The sequence below is a fragment of the Diorhabda carinulata genome, chromosome 8 (genome assembly GCF_026250575.1).
Source record: "Diorhabda carinulata isolate Delta chromosome 8, icDioCari1.1, whole genome shotgun sequence".
NCBI classification, from domain to species: domain Eukaryota; kingdom Metazoa; phylum Arthropoda; class Insecta; order Coleoptera; family Chrysomelidae; genus Diorhabda; species Diorhabda carinulata.
This window is the reverse complement of record NC_079467.1, coordinates 19,420,502-19,441,069: the sequence shown is the minus strand read 5'-3', so window position 1 is coordinate 19,441,069 and position 20,568 is coordinate 19,420,502. Positions and strand designations below refer to the sequence as shown.

The 20,568-nt window shown below is 33.6% G+C and overlaps 1 protein-coding gene across 1 annotated transcript in view; it reads right to left on the bottom strand.

Moving 5' to 3' along the window:
• Positions 1–20,568, bottom strand: part of LOC130897334 (discoidin domain-containing receptor 2-like) — a 404,892-nt gene that overhangs the window by 369,709 nt on the left and 14,615 nt on the right. Inside the window, exon 2 of the mRNA XM_057806133.1 lies at positions 13,760–14,055. Coding sequence (XP_057662116.1) covers positions 13,760–13,829 — 70 coding nt within the window. The 5' untranslated portion in view covers positions 13,830–14,055. The remainder of the gene's footprint in view (positions 1–13,759; positions 14,056–20,568) is intronic.

Below are 20,568 nucleotides of genomic sequence, written 5' to 3'. Positions count from 1 at the left end.
AAATGTTAGAATTTTCCAATGTCAATTTGATAAATTTTGGAAAACCAGCAATTCGGTATATGATTCAATTCGAGGGGATATAATATTGTTTCGAAAACATCACTTTTCATTTATTTACACGGAATAAAATCACAATGTTCCATTAAATTGTTTAGATCTTTAGTATCAATAATAGATTTCTCATTTTATTCTATGACTTCTTTATATTAGGTTCTATTCCAACAATTTTTTTGTTTTTAAAACCGTTTTCTTTTCCAAATATTATGCTGTCTTATAAGCAGTTGGTTAAACGTTACTTATTCATTCAAGAAAGTATGTATAGTATAGATTAAGAGTAGAAACAGTTAAAGAAATATGTTTTATTTCGATTGTAGGCTAAAACCTTCTGATATAAATAAATTAGCATGAACCAAAGTTGTCTTCATTATCCTACCTAGGAAGAAGTGTTCCGGTACTGAGTTTTTTTCCTTCAGTTATAACTAAGTTTTCATATCATGAAATTAATTGGAAAAAGTTCTATCTAGACATTGTATTTGTTGTTTGTTTAGGTAAACTCCTAACCCTCTACAGTTTTGGTTTTATGCCAGGTCTTTTACTCAGTTCTCTTAAGCTCTCATAAATAAAAATAATGAGTTGAGATTTCAGCCAAAAAATTTTTTGATTATTGTCTAATAATTCGAATTAAATATTTCTGTTTTGCGTGAATAAAGGAATCAAGGGAAAATTATTTTATTGTGAACAGGGAATAAAACAAGACCAAAAACATGGACAGCTTAGAGCATAGCAGACAGGTCGCCGACCTTTCTCTGTTTTACCGATACTACCACGAAAAATTATTTTCCAAGCTGTCTAACATTATCGCGCCTAGAGAAATTTTTGCAAGACCTACTCGACAGGCAGACGTGCGCGTGATGAGCAGCGAGTTTGCTTGCAAACGCCCATAACATCAATTTACCGGGAGAAGTGCAAGCCTGTAGAATCAGCTACCAAGACAAGTCTTGCTTTTTACATAAAAAAAAACAAATTTGCAGATATTGTACTTTTTTGATAGATCAACCATAGACGCTATATTCATCTTAAGACAGATTGCCGAAAAGGCCATAGAGTACAATAAAACCACGTTTATGTGCTTCATAGACTTAACAAAAGCATTTGACAGAGTGAGATTACATGACGTCATTGAGCTACTAAAAAAACGAGGCGTAAACCAAAGGACAATAGACATCATTCGAGACATGAACAACGGAAATAGCACATATGTAAAAGTAAACAACGAACTCTCCAGTAAAATGCCAGTATCAACAGGGATCAGACAAGGAGATAGTCTCAGCCCAATACTCTTCAACATTATAATGGACGAAATCATAAAAGAAGTCAAAACGGCAGGCAGAGGATACAGAATGGGAAAACATGAGTTTAAGATAGTTTGCTACGCTGATGACGCGGTTGTGATATCCGAAGATGAGGATAATCTGCAAAAACTGCTGCACAGATTTGAAACAGTTGCAGAAAAATTCAATATGATCATATCGACACAAAAGACACAATCCTTGACGATAGCGAGATAACCAAGAAGATGCAAACTGGCAATTTATAATAAAAGTGTAGAGCAGGTTATGTCTTTTAAATATTTAGGGGTTAACATCACGAGCAATAGGAACTTGAAACAAGAAGTCAAAACGCAAACAACAGCAGCATCTAGGATATCAGGATTCCTTCGAACCGTGATATGGAGGAATAAATTTTTAAGTATCGAAAGCAAAACACGGATATATAAAACTTGTGTCAGACCAGTAATGACATACGCCATAGAAACGAGGGCGGAGACTGCAACTACTAAGCGGACTCTTAGAACGACCGAGATGAAGACATTACGCTCAATCACAGGGAAAACACTAAGAGACAGAATAAGGAGCAATGAAATCAGAAGAATGTGTGACGTTCCGGATATAGTGAGATGGGCCAGAACTAGAAGAAGAGCATGGAGAGATCATGTCAATAGAATGGACGACGATCGACTGGCGAAAATCGCAAAGGAAGAGAGACCCAATACAAGTAGACCGCTTGGAAGACCACCAAAGGTATGAGAGTTGGTCCTCGCAGTCACAACTTAGGCTGCCTCTTTGAAAACACAAAACACAGTCTTAAAATAAGAAGAAGAAGAGTACTTTTTTGGTCTTAATCTATTAGAAGATTCGACGTTGCTTAAATACAAGTAAACAACATTTTTTTCTTGATTTAAAGATGCGACATGCCGATGATAAACTTATTACTGCATCACTGCAAACAAATGTAGATGTATATTAGAATGAAATTCTGTAATCAAACTACTCACAATCAATCCAAATATTTGTGTCAAAAATATATTTTGAATAAGAATACTACAAGTATATCGTGAGAGTTTCCCTAAAAATGATTTACTTCTCAATCTTCAAAATCATGACATTTTTAAGATTCCCTTTCAATAAAACCATGTTACTACTTATGATGAACTGATTCTTTTGAAAAGTCGTATACAGAGTGTTTTGAAGGTCGGAGGTGGCTCATGCCCAATGGTGAACAATCCGAATTTTTTATAGCGACAGCCTGCACAATCTAAAGATAGCAGCAATGTATTTTCCAATCGATTTTTTAACAAAAAGGTACTCTTTGTTTAACTCGATAAAATTCATGGTTTAGGAAATATGTAGATTTTTAGTTCGCGGTACATTCCAAGGGAACTGTTTGCCTTAAAGAGATATTCTGGAGAAAATAATCATAAATTGTAATTTATAAATTACATAAACATTTCTAACCGAACTGCATACTGTCGCACATCGTGTTACTTACATGGTTCTACCAGAAAACCAGAAAAAAATGTTTCCATACTATTCCTCACGTAAAACTAACTTCAGAGCTATGCCGAAACAAGTTTCCAGTCATGGTTAGGCGTTGGAATAAGTTTATTAGTAGTAAATTGAGTTATATTGAAAAGATAGTCGTTCAAACTTTGTAACCATTTTACTTCGTTTTCGAAAACGATTTACCGCGGTTTTTGTGACACACCTTGTACCTGTCAGGGGCTCATAGCAATTTACATACTTTTTTAAGTCATCCGTTGCAGTTTGCTAGAGAAATTATGTGATTATTCAATTGTTCAATTGACCCTAATATGTAACGTCGTTTAGAGTAATATATTTAGAATACGTGAGAAGAGAATAATAAATTAATGTGAAATATCTAATTACATAAATCTGGAACATTCAGTAAAATCCGTGATACTCTTATTACAAGATCGACTTGTGACTATTATTAGACAAATAGTTGAAGATTCCTTGAAAAAACGGTGCATTAAATACTCTTTATCGACGTGTAAAGAATTTCTTCACAATGGACACCACGAATGTTAACAGATGCATACAAAAAAACTGAAAGAGACATCTGCAGCTGTGCTTTAACCCAGTTTAGGCATGACAAAAATGACATAGAGACCAGAATATATAGTAACGGGTAGAATTATTGAAGTTGGCCACCACATAAACAATTCAAGATGCAACTTTAGCAAGGAAAGCGTGATCTAGAGAGTTTTGAACAATAAAAATTATAACTGCCAATTTTTTATTGTAAGCGGGTCAAGGGCATAGCAAAGAGATCAGCCGTCGTAAATCCACTTTATTAAAAAAAAGCTTTTCCTACATGAACATACGGAATCGAAATTACATTAAATTTACTCCAATGCTCTCGAGTTTCATTGCAAGTGCAACTTTTTAAATTGTGTGCGAAACAAGTGTTGGTAATGTCAGTAAACTTTTCCAACAAGAATAATTACTTGTTTGAGAAATTTCCCTGGGAAAGGAAAGTATACATCATGTTTGCTGTTTCTGACGCCTTCCAACAATAATTATAGTAGAAAATACAAAACTGAAGTGTTCATGTTCACATCCGTATGATTACAACTAAATTTAATTACATCTTTGATTAAGAAAGTTTGATTAGCTACAGACGTAATAAAATGAACGTAGAGAAAGAGATTTGGTGCATAATTTGTTCTCTTGTTATAAACTAAACGGTGAATACTTTGGTAACATTTTGTTTCTTGTTGCGTTGAGGAAATAGAAAATTAAATTTGAGTTTTGTCGCAAAATTGTGATAATAGAATGTACCTTGACGGGGAAATAAAATTATATCGTAACAATTCTACTATATTTTCATATAAAGTTCATAAATATGTGTCCTATGATTTGATTTTATCTGGGTTATCATAAGCCCATATAGAGGTTAAAGATCTAGAATGTGCTAGAGAAGATAATTGGGTTCCAAGTTTTGTCGCTGTGCCGATGATTGCAGCTTCCAATAGTGCAGCTTACGTGTGAACTAGAAATCCAAACTCAGGATCCGCCTAGACCATGTTAAGTTTGGCATTATAGAACTTCACTTAAAATTCAAATCTTGAATCGCGTGAAAAACTACCACCCAGTCTGCCTGCATTTGGTATATCGACGCCAGAAATAGAATTTCGAAACCGAGATGTGGTGAAACTTCTCAAAAGCTTGGATATCAATAAAGCCACTGGTCCAGATGGAATACCGCCAATCGTATTGAAGAGATGCGCAGCTGAACTAACAGGTCCGATATGCGTACTCTTTTCTCTATTATATAAAAGAGGTCTATCTCCAACCAATTGGAAACTTGCTCGGGTTCAATCCATACCAAAAAAAGGAAAAAGCTTTAGTCTCAACCAATGCCAAGGTCATGGAGAAAGTCGTTAACCAGCAAATCTTACGATATCTTGAGTCTGTTAACATCATCAACGACCATCAATATGACTTTCGTAAAAATCCAACCAGGGAACCCCTAGCTTAAGTCGCCAAAGAATGGACTGAAGCTATAGAGAAATACGGGAAATCCAGAGCAATCGCACTGGACTCTCTTTCTCCTATAGATCAACGATCTACTCGACAAAACTGCGAACCCGATTTATAGCTTCGTAGGCAAAAACAGATCACCACAACCATTACCGATCGTAAAAACATTCTAGAGTGGGGCGTAAGCAATCTGATTGAGCTTAATACGACAAAGACCCAGACTACAGGCCGACACTGCAGATCATGATTTGATCCTGTCTGGGTCTAACACCTGTATGGGTGTTAAGGTTGGGTGCAATATATACTGGCATAGTCACGCAGCAAAATTAGCTAAAGTAGCTTCACAAAAACTTTTAACTTTTTAAGACCAAAAAGTTATATACTCTGCAACAGTTTCTAATCTTCTACCAGGTTCAGATTCGTCCATTTTTGGAGCATTGTTCGCACATTTGAAGCTCGGGTCCCAAGTGTATCTTGAGGTTGCTCGACTCAATATAGAAGAGAGCAATTTAGCGATCCGTAGTTGACCAGAAACAGCTTAAAGCATAGAAGAAAGGTTGCTCACCTGACTCTGTTTTACCGATACTACCACGGCAGATGCTCTTCCGAGCATAATCCCACCTAGAGCAGTATTCGTAAGATCTACTCGATAGGCAGATGTGGCTCATGAACACCGAGTTAGCCTGCAGACGCCCAGAATAGGAGTTCAAGATCAAGGCATTTCAGGGTTTCACCCTCTTGTTCTTGCTTTTCACATAAAAAAAATTATCTTTACAAAAGAGGCTTTGTTGATAATCCAACTAGGTTTAATGTATGAAGTTGATTGATGAGAAAAGTTTGAATGAGAAAATACGTAACGAGGCATCGACGTCATTTCGAACAAAAATAATTGCAAGGAAAGGGATGAAGCTTACAATTAATTAGCTGTAATTAATAAAAGCTAATCCTACTACAATAATCATTATACTAGGCAGTGTCTTTATGTTATTTGAGTCATAGTAAGGAACATGGGATGAAAAAAAAAATATTACATTTTATACTGAACCTTCACCGACGAACTTCAGGGTATTCAACATACGGTCCACTGAACTTAAACGAGAATGGATTACATATCTTTTTGATACATTTATAAATTATCAATACATATTATGTTGGTGAACTTAACATCATGTGATGGTCTGAAAATGGTCTGTATTATAGCCTAGCTCATTGACATTAACTATTTTTCCCTGGGTATATTTTATAGCGTTTCATTTTCATATTTATTCTAATAGCATTGACTTATTATTTTGCAAGATTGTGAGTGGAATTTTAAATAATTAACATTTCCTGTCTGTTTGATTCCTTTTGTATTCATTTGATGGTGAGTAGTGAATTTCTGAGAATACTATAATGACTAAATGGACAAAAAAATAACATAATATCCTCTACCGGTCACTGTTTCTTTAGGAAATATTTATCATAGCGAATATTCTGAAATGATTACCAATTCATCCATCAAAATTATAATGTAGCAACTACAGAAGAAAAAAATATATTTTTTATATCAAATAAATAAATAAATTTAATGAGCAAATACGGATTACCTCAATAAATTCGTACCACTTTAACCTGTTCTTCAAGATTGGTAACTATCTACCAGATTCACTTTTTCTAATGCACGGAAGAGTTTAAAGATTCATTCCATTCATTTGCAGACGCAGTGATTTCTATACATATCGTATTAATAGTTAAGAGAAATAGATATTTCATAGATATGTCACTTATTTAAACTAACACACAAAATCTTGTAGTTCGTATCTACAACAAGGTTCTATTTGTAAAAATTGGTAGCCCTTACTAACCAAACAAAATGAACAATTTACTTTGTGCTGATTAAAGCTAAGTTCGAGTTCGTATCATCGAAGACCTGGACAATGGCGGAAACATTGCACTAATCAAGTTTTTTGAGACAACGTGCTATGAGAGTCACCAGCAATCTGCTAAAAAATGAATTATCAGATCTATATCGATATATCGTCTCGAATGGTTAGAAGACGTTCACGTGAAGCAGATAAGAGCAGCCAAAAATCTTTGCTTACCAGACAACACAAAGTTAGGAGATTAAATGTTGCAAGACTACATCAGAATTGGACCATCAATGATTGAAAACGGATTCTGTTGCACCTAGAGTTAGCCTTAAAGCTCCGGATGGACGTGAACGTTTCTGGCGAAGACAAGGAAAAAGGTTTTCCAGCTGTAATATCTCTTCTGAAGTGCTTTTTGGTGGTGGCTTTGAAATGTTTTGGAGAGGAATTTGCTTCGATGCTCGTACGGAATTGGTTCCTATAAATACGAGCTCTATGAATGCCTAATATTTCTTAGATAACATTATTATCGAACATGTCTTTTGCTCCGTTTGTTGGGGTTAATTCTTTGACTAGAGAGGTTATTGGCTACTTACATGATGTTAATATCCCTTTATTAGAGTGGCCACCTAACAGCCCGGATATGAATCCTTTACAAAATCTATGAGACTATCTCAAAAAGAGGATTCGAAGTCATAGTCTCCCCCAACTCATAGAGGTCGCTATTGAAGAATAGGAAAATATACCGCAAGCTTTTGTTGAATATTTGATATCAATCATGCCGAGACGCATGAAAATGGTGATAAGAAGTAAAGGAGGGTCTTCGCGGTATTAGGGTTGGTCCATATGCATTTATTCTCTTTTACTGTTTTTCAATTTGGAGGTGTGATAGTTTATTTATGCATTTCCAACAAAAACAAACTTTTATGTAGAAAATAAGGCAAATTGAAGTTATGTTAAGATCATATTCGACTAATTTGTAGGTGTTCATTATTATTTCAATGAAACTTAGTTTATATTATAAATATTTTGTCCAGGAGTTTATATTTGGTTCAATAAATCTGAGTGTCGCTGTTGACCGTGAGATAAACGCATATATTCATATTATCTATTAAACGTTTAGTTCAAGCAATTAATTACAATGGATTATTAATACTCCCCAAACCAACCCTCGTATATATCTAGAATACACCCTCATGCTTAAGATTAATATATTCCATAGAAGTTTCAGCAAAACACGATAAATTTACTAATTTCCTGAGCATAAAAACTCTTGAGTCCAAGTTTGGAATTGTTTATATTATACGCAGGAACTGGCACCCAGCCAGCTAAGTTGCCTCTATACACCGGTGATATCTTCAGGAAACTATCCAAAAAAAGGGTGCTCGCTTTTACTAGACGACTTGGTGGAGTTGGAGAATTGCGTCACTAAAATACAGGATATAATAAAAACTACGAGCTAAAAGTGACATTCCTAACAATTCTCGATAATTTCGAGAAAGGCTTTATATTGGTCCTGGGTTTTATATATCTTATAAAAAATGCTAACTAATCCTGTTTATACAAAAGGATTAGTTAATATTTTTAGATTTGGAATTAGTATGTATACTAAGAATAAAATATTGGATTTAGAGTAGGGTGGGATTTCCGATTTAGCTATAATGCTGGGGACGAAAAAAAAGGACAAATTAGGAGATAAATCGGTATCCGGTCCAATTACAATATGGACATTCAGAAAAAACGAATGTTGCTGAAAAATTAGTATAAACAATAAATAAAATGATAACAATAATAGATTGCTAGATGTATTAAAAGTATTGAGATTGATAGATGTAAGAATAATTTAAATTTAAAAACATTTATTTCTTACGCTGCGGGCACACAGTCCGAGAGAACGCTCGGTCCGAGTTTTGCCCGGATCTGGAAAATGTAAAAGTATATTAAGTACGCGAGCAAAAATATCCAGGTGTTCGCCCGGAAATTCTCTATACTCCTGGACTCAGCTTTTCTAGGTAGACAGGTAATGTACTTGTACTAAACGGAAATGGAAATTCCATACTACCAATCGCCACTTCAGTCTTTTTAGACCTCACACAGTGTGTTTCGAAGCAACATGTATTATTTGGTTCTATACATATTGAGTTTATTTATGTTTTTTTTATTATTTATGCAAAATTAAAATTTTGAATTGCTATCATTTCGTAAAATTCTCCCTTTTTTAAATTGTTTTCTGTTCTAATAATTTTTGTATTTGTATAATCGAACTGATGCTTTTTCTCTTTTGCATGTTTTGTAAGATGTTTGTGACTTTTTATTCTATTATCAAGGTATTGGCTTGTTTGGCCAATATATGTAGCTTCACAGTTATTACACGGAATTTCATAAACAATATCACTCTTCTTTGATTTTGGGGTTGAATCAAACAAATTATTTCTCTCAATCGTCACATTTTGGACTCCCCATTACGCCTCTGCTACGAAAATTTTCAGATAGGCTTCACTGTCATCGCTTGAAAGCGGTAAAAGTTTGAATTTACTGGTGTTGAATGGAACCGCCTGAAACAAACTAATGACTGAAACATTGATTCGAAGAGGGTAAAAGAAGCATATAAAATACCTTGAGATATAATTACAACAAAGTTTCGGTTAGCAGATAATTTAAATAAAAAATCGGATGCGATGAAAATGTTCAAGCTGGTACTCTCAAGAAAGATATCTTGTTCAATATGAAAAAATTTTGAAATTATATAGAATACAAGAGGTAAATTCAAGATGTTACTCACACAGGTTCGAATAATTATTGGTGATTTCTTTGTGAATAAATTGTGATGTTGTGTCAGATTTGTTCTGGAGAAAATACATTTGGTGCATTCAACAAATGGCTTCAAAAATGGTTTTTAAGCTTAAAATGAATTCACATCATGAAAATTGTATTTATTTTCAAATAAATCCAAGCCAAAATATGAATCCGTTTATAAAAACCATAATGGAATAATTTTCCGTTTAACGTGCAATGTTGAAAGTATTTATGTTATGGTCAACTCACTCTTGTTGAGAGCTATACTTAGTAGAGAAGAAGAAATTGGTATTTCATGATATTTGTGCTTTTTTTCAAACGTCAAAGTGACAACTAAAAACCAATGAAGTTAAAAGATGTGTCAAATTATACGCATGCTTAATGAGGAAGGTTCGGGCTGACCTTGAGATGGCAGTAGTTGCTTGAAAGATACCGCTGTATTAGAAAATACATAACCTATACAAAATATGTTTCAAGTTTGAAGACGCCACGTTGTTGAGTATTTGTTTGGCAGCCAATAGTTTCATAACCAAGGATGAAAAGTGGGTCCATCAATTCAGATCCAAACCAAAAAACAATCGAAACAATGGACTGAAAAGGGAGAACCGGCTCCAAAGAATGCGAGTATTATGGGAACTTATTGCAATGTTTGAGCGAAGCAATCAAGCAAAAACAGCTCCATTTGGCCGAGAAGAAAATGTTGTTGTTACAAGACAATGCACCAGCTCACACATTACAAATCAATGAATTAAAGTTAGAACTGTTACCTCATGCTTTCTATTCGCCAGATTTAGCCCCATTGTATTGTTTTCTGTTCCCAGATTTGAAAAAATGGCTCGATGGGCGGTTATGTCGGTAGTTAATGGCCATTTTGAGGACCATTACGACTCTTATTATAAAAAGGGTATCGAAATTATCGAACATCGAAAAAGAGTATAGAGTTAAAGAAATTACATTGAAAAATTAATAATTTTTTTTTGTTTTCGGCCTGGAAAAGACCGTTGGTTGCATTACAGCGGACTGGAAAATCAAAACAAACTATTTTGAAAATCGAAATTGAGCGAAAATAGATAGAATATTAATAATTAGGAAAATACAATATAAACTAATTTGTAATTCATACTAAAATGTGAATAGAAAACAATGTAAGTATGTTTAATTATAAATATGAGATAGTGTAAAAAAATTAATACGTCATGCCGGTTTCTCTCAACACTTGTTTACAGTTTATCAACATTTTTGAGAGGATGTATCGAAGATTAATCGCATTGCCACAAATAAGAACCAGCTATTACATTCTCGGATGATAATAATCACATCTTAATTTTTAAAAACACAAACTTCCTGCGATAACCATCAAAAATTTTTATAGCTTTCCAGACAATTTGGTATACATTGGGATTTTAACAAAGTCTGTTACATTATATGTTATAGAAATATTCTGGTTCATGCAATTAAACATCAAGATGTCGTTCAATAAAACAAACGAATGCTTGTTATATATATATATAAACGGAGTCATTAGTATGCGCAGTTATTGAGGAACAAGAAATATATACAATTTTGTTAGGATGTTTAGATTACATACAAATGAGTGCATCTGGTAGTAAAATACCCGTTACTAAGTGCGTAATAAAAATAATGTTTGGAGTGCGATGTTAATAACTTTATGTCATCACGGGCTGGAACAAATTCTGTTCAAAAGTAATTTTATCAATTTGTCATCCTCTGGTTTGTATGTTCCTTGATTTTCTCTATCTTTGATGCTTAAATACACTGTTTAAACCATAATGCATAAACCAGTTGACCAAAATCAATCTAAATTGAATAATCCAAATAAAAATTATATTTTTTCTAATTTCGTTTGTACGAGATGGTCTTAGAAATAGATATCTGCCCCAACAAAGAAAACAAAACAAGTTTTTAACAAAATTTATTTATTTTTCAGCTCCATACACTTTTCCCAGCGATGTTCAATAAGTTCGTTACCCTTTTTATTATAAGAATAATAATAAGACGTAACCTATCCATCGTTGAAAAATCTTCGACCACGGAGCCAATTTTTCAAGTCTAGGAACAGAAAATAATACGAGAGGGCTAAATCTGGCGAATAGGGTGCATGAGATAGCAGGTCAAACTTTACTTGATTAATTTTGGCCATTTCAATAACGAATGTGTAAGCTGATGCATTTTCTTGATGAACCAACACTTTCTTTTAGCCAAATGCGGCTGTTTTTGCTATATTTTTTCGCTGAAACGTTGCATTAATCTCTCATAATACTCACCGTTGATGGTTTTTCTTTTATCAAGATAATCAATGAAAATTTTTCCACGGGCATACCCAAAAACCGACGCCATGCAGATAGAACGGTCTTTGACTTCTTTGGAGGCGGTTCTCCCTTTTCAGTCAGTCCATTGTTTTGATTGTTTTTTGTTTCAGATATGGAGTGATTGACCCACTTTTCATCCATGGTTATGAATCGGCACAAAAAATCTGTGAAACATTGCCAAACACTCGATGAAAACGCGGCACATTTAAAGTTAATATGCGATGTACCGATTTTTTGAAATGTCTACTATGTCTGCTTGCTCGTGCACTTTCGGTAGACGATCATCTAGCACCAGTGTTGTGATTCACTGTGTGGAGTAGTCAGATTGCGACCACGGAATGGGTACCACCATATCCCCAGCTCTCACTTGATAATGGCTTCAAAGTGGGAGCCGAAACGGAGACATTAGTATGCGTAGTTATTGAGAAAAAATAAGTTCCAAGTTTGAGTCGAAAAACACACCAGTATTCAATACTTGCAGGTGAAACGAATATTGCTAATCGTTGAAGAATCTGTGTTCTGCGTTCGACAGACAAGGTTCTCCAACGTATTACGCTTCTTTTCAATTTCCTCAATTTGTTGAGTGAATTTGACCTAATTTTTGATAGTATAACTATATTTTTTGTTGGGTAATTCACTCGATATTAATGTAGTGAAAAATGTTTTCTGCAATCAGTCAGGATGTGGTTCCTGACGTTTGCTCTGCAACCATAACTTGCGTTATCAGTTCACTAGGATTGATAGCACGAATCTCACAGTTGATTTCCTTGATTCAACATTTGTTCCGAAGAGAAGCCAAACAGAAGTTAAAACTCACTGTTGTACTAGTAACATATCTTCAATTGTTTTCCAATTTTTAATGATTGTAATGAAACATATTTTCAAAAAGCTACTTCTAGCTATCAAAATTATTATTGACGCAAGGGGTGTTGCGTATCGAAATTGATAATTCGTTATGAAAGTGGTCGAAGTGGGTGGGTGGGTGCATCGGGAATTGAAGCATATATCTTCTAGTTTTGCAAAAATGGATACTTCTGGTGGAGACATAAAACGCAAATCCAATGTTCATCTCTATACTTGTTAGAAAGGATATGCTCCAAGGAGCTCTATTCTTTTTGTAAGTATATTTGGATGTCTGTCGAGAATTTATCAGATGTGGTTGAAGATTTTAATGTGAGTAATTTTTCAACTGATTCACATACTCGTAAAGTGTTGAACTCTCAAAAAAATCAATCCACTATGGCTGAATTTAGATCCGAATATAAATATGCATTCCTGAATTGTATGAGAATCTAAATGAAACAACCCAATACATTTGTGACCAGTTTAATCACAATATTGCTATCTAGCCCTGAATCTATGGTGAGGGGATTATGTCATCACCAAACATAGGTTTCCAAAAGAATACGCCATAAGTTGATCCTACGATGATAGGTATTACTTTCGTTTTAACATTCCACATTCTCTGTACTTCGATCTGCAGGTCTTTATATTTTATTAACTTCTCTGCTTTGAACATCACTGGGAAAAAAGATCATCCTCGTAGATTGGAAAAAATGTGGTTACCATTGTAAGAAAAAAATTGGTATAATCTTTTTTTACAAATTTTTAAAAGTTTAGGAAACTCTACGTGATCTTTATGGAAATTAGACTTAAATATTTTTTTGGAAAAGAGCCACATGTGTCAATATTTAAAAAAAAATGAGAAACCGCAAATTGAAGATACTAAAAACGTAATAAATTACAAAATTTCCATTGGTACTACTTGTTTCTCAACATATAAATTACTAATAGGAAGATAAGCGCAAGAATTGATGAAATGAGAATCATGAAAAAGTTGCATATATTTTTGGAACGTTAGAATGTTTGGATACAGAAGCTCAAAATCCGATATTATTATCCTTTATTAAATAATGATAAGTGATGAGTAAACCCAACTCACCTGCATTAGCAATGACCTCCGTTACTCCAAAAACTATTCCCACTATGCTAATTATCACTTCCACCATCATTTTGTTATCGATAAAGTACCTGCACTACCGAAAACTACACGACATACCGGTTTAAGCCTATCGAACGTCACTTAAAAAATTTTCGCTCCAAAATTATCGCGATTTTTATGTTTATCAACCACGTTACTAACTCATATAAAAAGTTTTAGTTTAATAAGTGTTGTTAGTTAGTTTATTTGGTTGTTGAAGCACCATTCGTAGTGTCGTAGATGTGATGTAAATGAACCTGAAATAATAATAATTAAAATTCATTATACTTCTTCAAATATTTATAAAAATTTATATTCTAAACAAGTTTTGAATATTAAAATTGAACTGTGAAAATGAAAATTCAATAATAAGCTTAAACGAATCCAAATCCAAAGCAAGACATTCAATACACCTTGAATATATGTAATATGCATAATATGTTTTATCTTAATAAATTTGGAATAACACTTCATGTCCTCCGGAGTTGTGATATCTGAAGAATCAGTTTTTTTTTAATCTTGGATAACTGTATCGGTAACTGTAGTCAAAGTAATTGACAAAGGATTATTATATGGACTCAGTTTATCTAATAGTATAATGTTTGGTGCTGTAGATTAGTAGATTAGATAAGTAAGTTAGATTAGAGTAGGTCGTCATGAAGTTGAAATTGAAGTTTATAGTTAAACTAAGGCATAGATTTTCAGTTGCCAAAATTTTGACATATTCATAATCTATTGAATGACTTTAATGGAAAACGCGAGAAGCAAGCGAGGAGGATTCATTTTGCCATAATTTTTGTGAAAGGTTATCCAATTAGTGAGTGAACTCTTGAATTTTATTGTTCAAAAATTTTGGAGAGTTAAGGAGTAACTGATTTTAAATATGGTAAGTGTATAAATAAATAAGATAGTACTATCGAAATTAGTATTGCTCTTTCGCCTAATGTTAAAGTCAGTGTCAAATGTATTATATACAATTAATTTCCAAAGATGTGAGGGATATGAGTTTTCATAGAGTATTTTGAAATTTTTTTATGAAATATGGAATTAGAAATTTTTTAAGGATTCTATTTTAGTGTGATATATATTCTAGAACTTATCTATTTCCTATTCCAGTCAATTAGAATTTTATTATCTTCGTTTCTAATCAATTTGGTGCCAAAAATGGTCACCATCTTTCAGCATTCTCTTTTTCCATAGTAAGTTGTATATGAGAATCGAAACTATTGAAGTAAAATAGCAAATTGTGAATATCATCGAAAGAGACAAAATTATATCACCTACTTCTATTGAAAAATAATTTGAAGGAAAAACAATGTTCAAGATATAATCCATTATATAATCTGCTGATATAAGGGATGTTGAAGAGCCCATTGGTGTTCCAAAGATTTTTTGATACTTTATATCATCATAAGAAAAATATTTATTACTGAAAATGAATATTATTAATTCTAATGAAGTATCATTATTAAGTTTACAATTTTTACTTATATCACTAACGGAATCCACGGGGGAAACAATCCTTTGGGTCGCAGTGTATATGATACCCCAATATCTACATATATACAACAGAGTACACTCTTCAATGTTCAATTGTCCAATTGTCCACATTCCTTTTATATGAAAATCAGTTTATAATAAACTAATTTCTATAAAAACCTATAGCTTATCAAATAAAAACAAAAAAACTATAAAAAATGTTCGAAGTGGGCACCTTGCACTTCCTTCAAACTTGGAAGAGCATTCCAAGTTTATTCTATTGATCATTCAATTCCTTATAGATATTCACAAAAAAAAGAATCCATTGTATTCAGGAGAACGTGCTGGCCATGATGGAAATCGAACAGTGTTGTATATCGTTATATCAATAGATTGAAGATTTTTGCAAATCAAATTATTTAATTAAACACTGTAGAAGTTATTGACAATGGACAAATTAATGAACACTGATGCTGGTAGACAAATAAGATGAATAATGGAAATTGTAAACGTCAAATATAAAAAAATATAATAGAGTTTTCCTTTAAACTACAAGAAAATGGGTTAGAACAAGCTGAAAAATTTAATTGCACAGCTCCAGAATTACGTTAAGTGGCAGTAGAGGCCATAAATGATTTGCTTTCAAAAAAGTCCCTCACCGTTTACGAAAAAGACATAAGACATTTGAATTACGGCGCGAAAATATTGAGCTTGGTCATTTTGAAATTCCGAGTAAAGATAAAAATTTATCCACCTTGTCAAAATCATTATACATTTGATGAATTTGATTATTTTCTACTTCGTTTAGAAAATCATTTAAAAAGTCGTTTTTTTTTGTTTGACACTCAACAGTGACAGGTTGTCATTGCCAAAACTAAAACTTTATCGTATGGCACTGAGGCTCAGTACGACACCCATTTGCGTATCATACTATTTTATAGAAAAACAGTTTTTATTATCATAATCACTATTATTAACAATATGTATCAATTAGACAAGTCGAAAAAAACTGCAATTTCTTGCGAAACATACTTTTAAAAATTTCCTTTGCATATTTTATTTTCAATCTATAGAACTCATTCCTCTTCAGAATTAATAGAATTGAAGAATATTAATGATGTCACTATTCAAAATCAACTACGAGGCTTGGTACTGAAGTTTTGAGATATGAATATGTCAAATCACATATCGCCATCATAAAGTTTGATCGCCATGTGACATACCGTGGGATTGAGACATACTCAGGCATTAGTTTCATTCACATACATTCAATATTGCATAAGCATTTGGCTGTCAGAAAGATTTGTTCGCATAGACTGACAATCATTCAAAAAGCTTGTGTCGATTAGTGCGAAGAAATGCTGAAAAAATTCAATCTCGGTACTTCTAAAGACTTTTATAAGATCGTGACAGGCGACGAATAATCGATGTATGCTTATGAAGCCGAAACTAAGCAACAATCGACTGTATGTGTCTTTCAGACGAGCCAAGTCCAACAAAAGTGTTCAAAAAAATCAGGAACACCAATCGCAGTAGACAAATCATTCTGCACCAAGACAATGCGAGCTCTCACACAACAGTTCAAACAAAAAAGTTTTTGAACAGTCAAAACATCGAATTGATGCGTCATCCGCCGTATTGTTTGGCACCCAATGATTTCTGCTTATTCCCGCAGATCAAAAATAAAATTAGGTACCTCAAACGAAATGGAAAAAATGCTCCGACAATTGGTTTCAACGCATGCGATGATTTTTTTCACAACAATTTACCTATATAATGTATAATCAAAATAGTTTTTAATGTTTAAGCGATAATAATAAACTCTCGAAATTGAAATAATTAGAGTTGGTTCCACTTTAACTAAGAATTTTTCCTGAAAAAATAACTTTGTAAAGGATTCCAGTGTATCTGTTTCTCAACTTAGGTTAATAATGGGAAATAGGATTGCAATAAGTAGGGAGAAAGCGGAAAAAAGTTTTAGATCGGAAGATGTATGGGGAGAACTTTTAAGGGGTGCATTTTGAATACAGTAAACAGTTTGCGGGAACAACTTTAGTCTTTGGACTATAGGATTTGAAAAATCAATATAAAGAACACGTTTGAAGGAAAATTGGATAAACTTTAATGGTTTAAGGGACATTCCAGCTTGGAAGGGATGCGTTTTGTTGCAGTTGGGGAATTTTCGTTATTGCTCCGACTTGTTGAAAATAATCTCACAAAACACTTACATTTTTTTTTAATTTTCGAACATCCACATATATGATATTTGGACAATGAATATAAAAATTAAGGCGTTCTAAAATTACCTTAATTTCTTTTGCACATTTCTGTCATTTCCTTCCTTATAGGCTTTAATCATTAGAATGTTGATTGAAAAAACGATATATATTCATACAGGATATTCCGGGACTTTATGTAAAAATTGGGGAGTATAGATTGTAGATTTCCCCGTTTTCCATTGCCTAGACTATATCTCCGTTGAATCATTGTACATTTTCATTTATGACAATGCATTTCTAGATATGTAGAGTTTTGTACTTAGATATTCCCAACTCCATTGATTTGACACTCATTTGCTGCGTATAGCTTGATGTCATCCACGTAGAGAAGATAGTCCAGCTGGTGTTTTCGGTAGCTTTGACTTGAATGATGTTTCAGAGTTGTATAGGGGGTTGGTAAATAGTTTCGCTAGCTCATTGTGAACTCTTTGGGATTTCTTATACCAGTAGTTTCGAATATTATCAACTTCCCGTGCTTTCCAGTTCTTGGTATTTTGGAATACATCAGTGATGTCCTCATCAAAAGAATGTTCATCAACAGTTCTTCGGCTGCTATCCGTAGCTCCAAGTTTCCTGAAATGAAATACTTTTTTGTTGCTTTTTATTGTGCAACTAGAATTTGCTTTCAACTTCTGTTGAAACAAAATAATACTAACGCAAATATTATTGATGTTCTGGATGTTGGATGCAACGTTGTAAGTCCCGTTGCCATCAAGATGTTTTGTTGATGTTATTGGTACTGATCTTTGCACTGTATTTGCTGATAGTCTAGTAGGAGTAATGCAAAAGCCACACAATAAATAAGTGACTTAAGCAGCTCGAGCCTCAAATTCCGCTAATGCCTCTTGCGTTTCAAATGACAGTCCATCGAAGCTATTTGGTTGAGTGTTGTTTTTAAAACCGGAAATGGTGTGATTGTCAGTGATTACTTCGACTTCTTCGCCAGTGTCTTTTTCACCAGCGTTTTCATCTTGCTCTGCGAGTCAGGAAAGACTTCTCCTTGTATTTACTGCAAGCTGGATGCTGGAATTAAATTGTTATTCACAGTACTCTTTCTCTGGTCAGATATTCTTTTTTCTATCAATTGTTGCAACTATGGGTACCTCTCAAAAAAATAAAGGTAGGTAATCAGATCGGTGTCTAAGCAGGAGCTTATAATCAACGAATTTAACTCAGTGGTTCATTTCATGCGTTTCCTAGGCAATCCGGCTTTTTAATTCGCCCCTATTGGGCTTCGATCCCCACTAACTGAGGGAGTGTGGTTCATTTCTCGAACAGAACCCACTACCTAAATGCTAAATGGGACAAGAGGTTATGGTGATACAATACCCATTCACCTTTTACTCTGTAAATTATACATAAACATTTTTGCATCTTAATCCTTCTGTTTGAGAATAGAGAAGATAAGAAAAAAGAAAAGGTGACCAAAATTCGAAAATCATATTTTATTTTTACAATAAAAGCGAGTTTTCCAGTTTTTTAAAAACAAAATTTGAAAATTCTTAACTCAACGCTCACAAAAATAATAGGTATACTGTTTAGGTTGATTATTATTATTATTTAGAATACGCCCTACACATTTTCTATTACTTCTTCAAAGACTCATTACCTGTCCTTCGCCCCAGCTCGATTGGAATCAGAAATCTCCCATTCGCCTCATTGCATGAAACAAAAGCCAGTTGGGCCTACATAAAGCTTCGAAATTGAAAATGTGATGGTCACGAAGGGCCAATATTCCCTACATAGAATTTCACAGGAGAGCTGGCCTCCCTTCTTCACTTGTAGCCCCTCGGGGCACATACCGTCCACGAAAAATAAGACAGTTTGTTTGTAATTCGTTTGTGCTTCCATTGGTGTCCAGTGAATAATAAAAATAGTGTAAAACAAAATAAGAGGGCTTTATTTCCTTTTTGTTGCATATTAAATTTATAATGCTGTTATATTGTATCAAAGTTATGAGAGAAGAAAAGCGCGACTAAAAGGTTCCTTGCAAATTGTTCTTTTCTAATCACATTTTAATAACTATACGATTTCTGTCCTTTTCAATCGACACAACTCTTCAAAATTACAAATATATGATGAGACTTTTTTCGATTCCAATTGCAAACTAGTTAACTTATGAAACATAATAAACTTTAGACGTCAACGACAAACTACAAAAAATAACGGCATGGATTCTGCTGGTTATTGAATTGAAGTTCTTAATTATATTGTGTCGTAAATCCATTCCATATTTGAAATCGGAATTTTTCCATTGAACTAGCAGATGCGTGCACGTCCTTTTCATTTCATGCCATTGATTCTCTATGGGCTACGGGTCAGGACTCTTGGTGTTGACAATACCACCTATTAAGTATAACCGCGTCATATCTCTGACCGATATCAACCTCACACCATAACGACGGTCAGAAATTTGAATTTTCGTTGCAACAATTCGGATAGAATGTCTTTTACCTGAACAGATTCCAAAATAAGACTAATCACTAAATTTATTTCAAATTTTTATGGTATATGGTCGTTTTCAATTTATCTTTCTTTTGTGTTGAGGTCAATAAAAGTTATACTTACGCCAAAAAAAAATTATTTATTTATTTTATATTTATCACTTTGTATATCTCTGGTATGACCAACTTCAACTTTGTTAGTCTTTGTATGTTATATGAATCTTGAAATAAGCCTTTCAACAGTATCACTTTATAGAGTCCTCAACTGTCAATATGCGATGAACAATTTTTAGAATGCCTACTATGTCTGCTAGCTCGAGCTCTTCAACGTAATATCCTATCAGCTCCATCCACTTTTCCCAGCGATGTTCGATACGTTCGATACCCTTTTTATAATAAGAATCATCAAATTCCTCAAAATAGACATTAACTGCCGATATAACATCTTCATTGTTGGAAAATATTTAACCACCGAGCTAAATCTGGCGTATGTGTGAGCTGGTGCATTGTCTTGATGAAACAAATGTGAATGTTTTTGCTTTGATTTTATCGCTCAAACGTTGCAGTA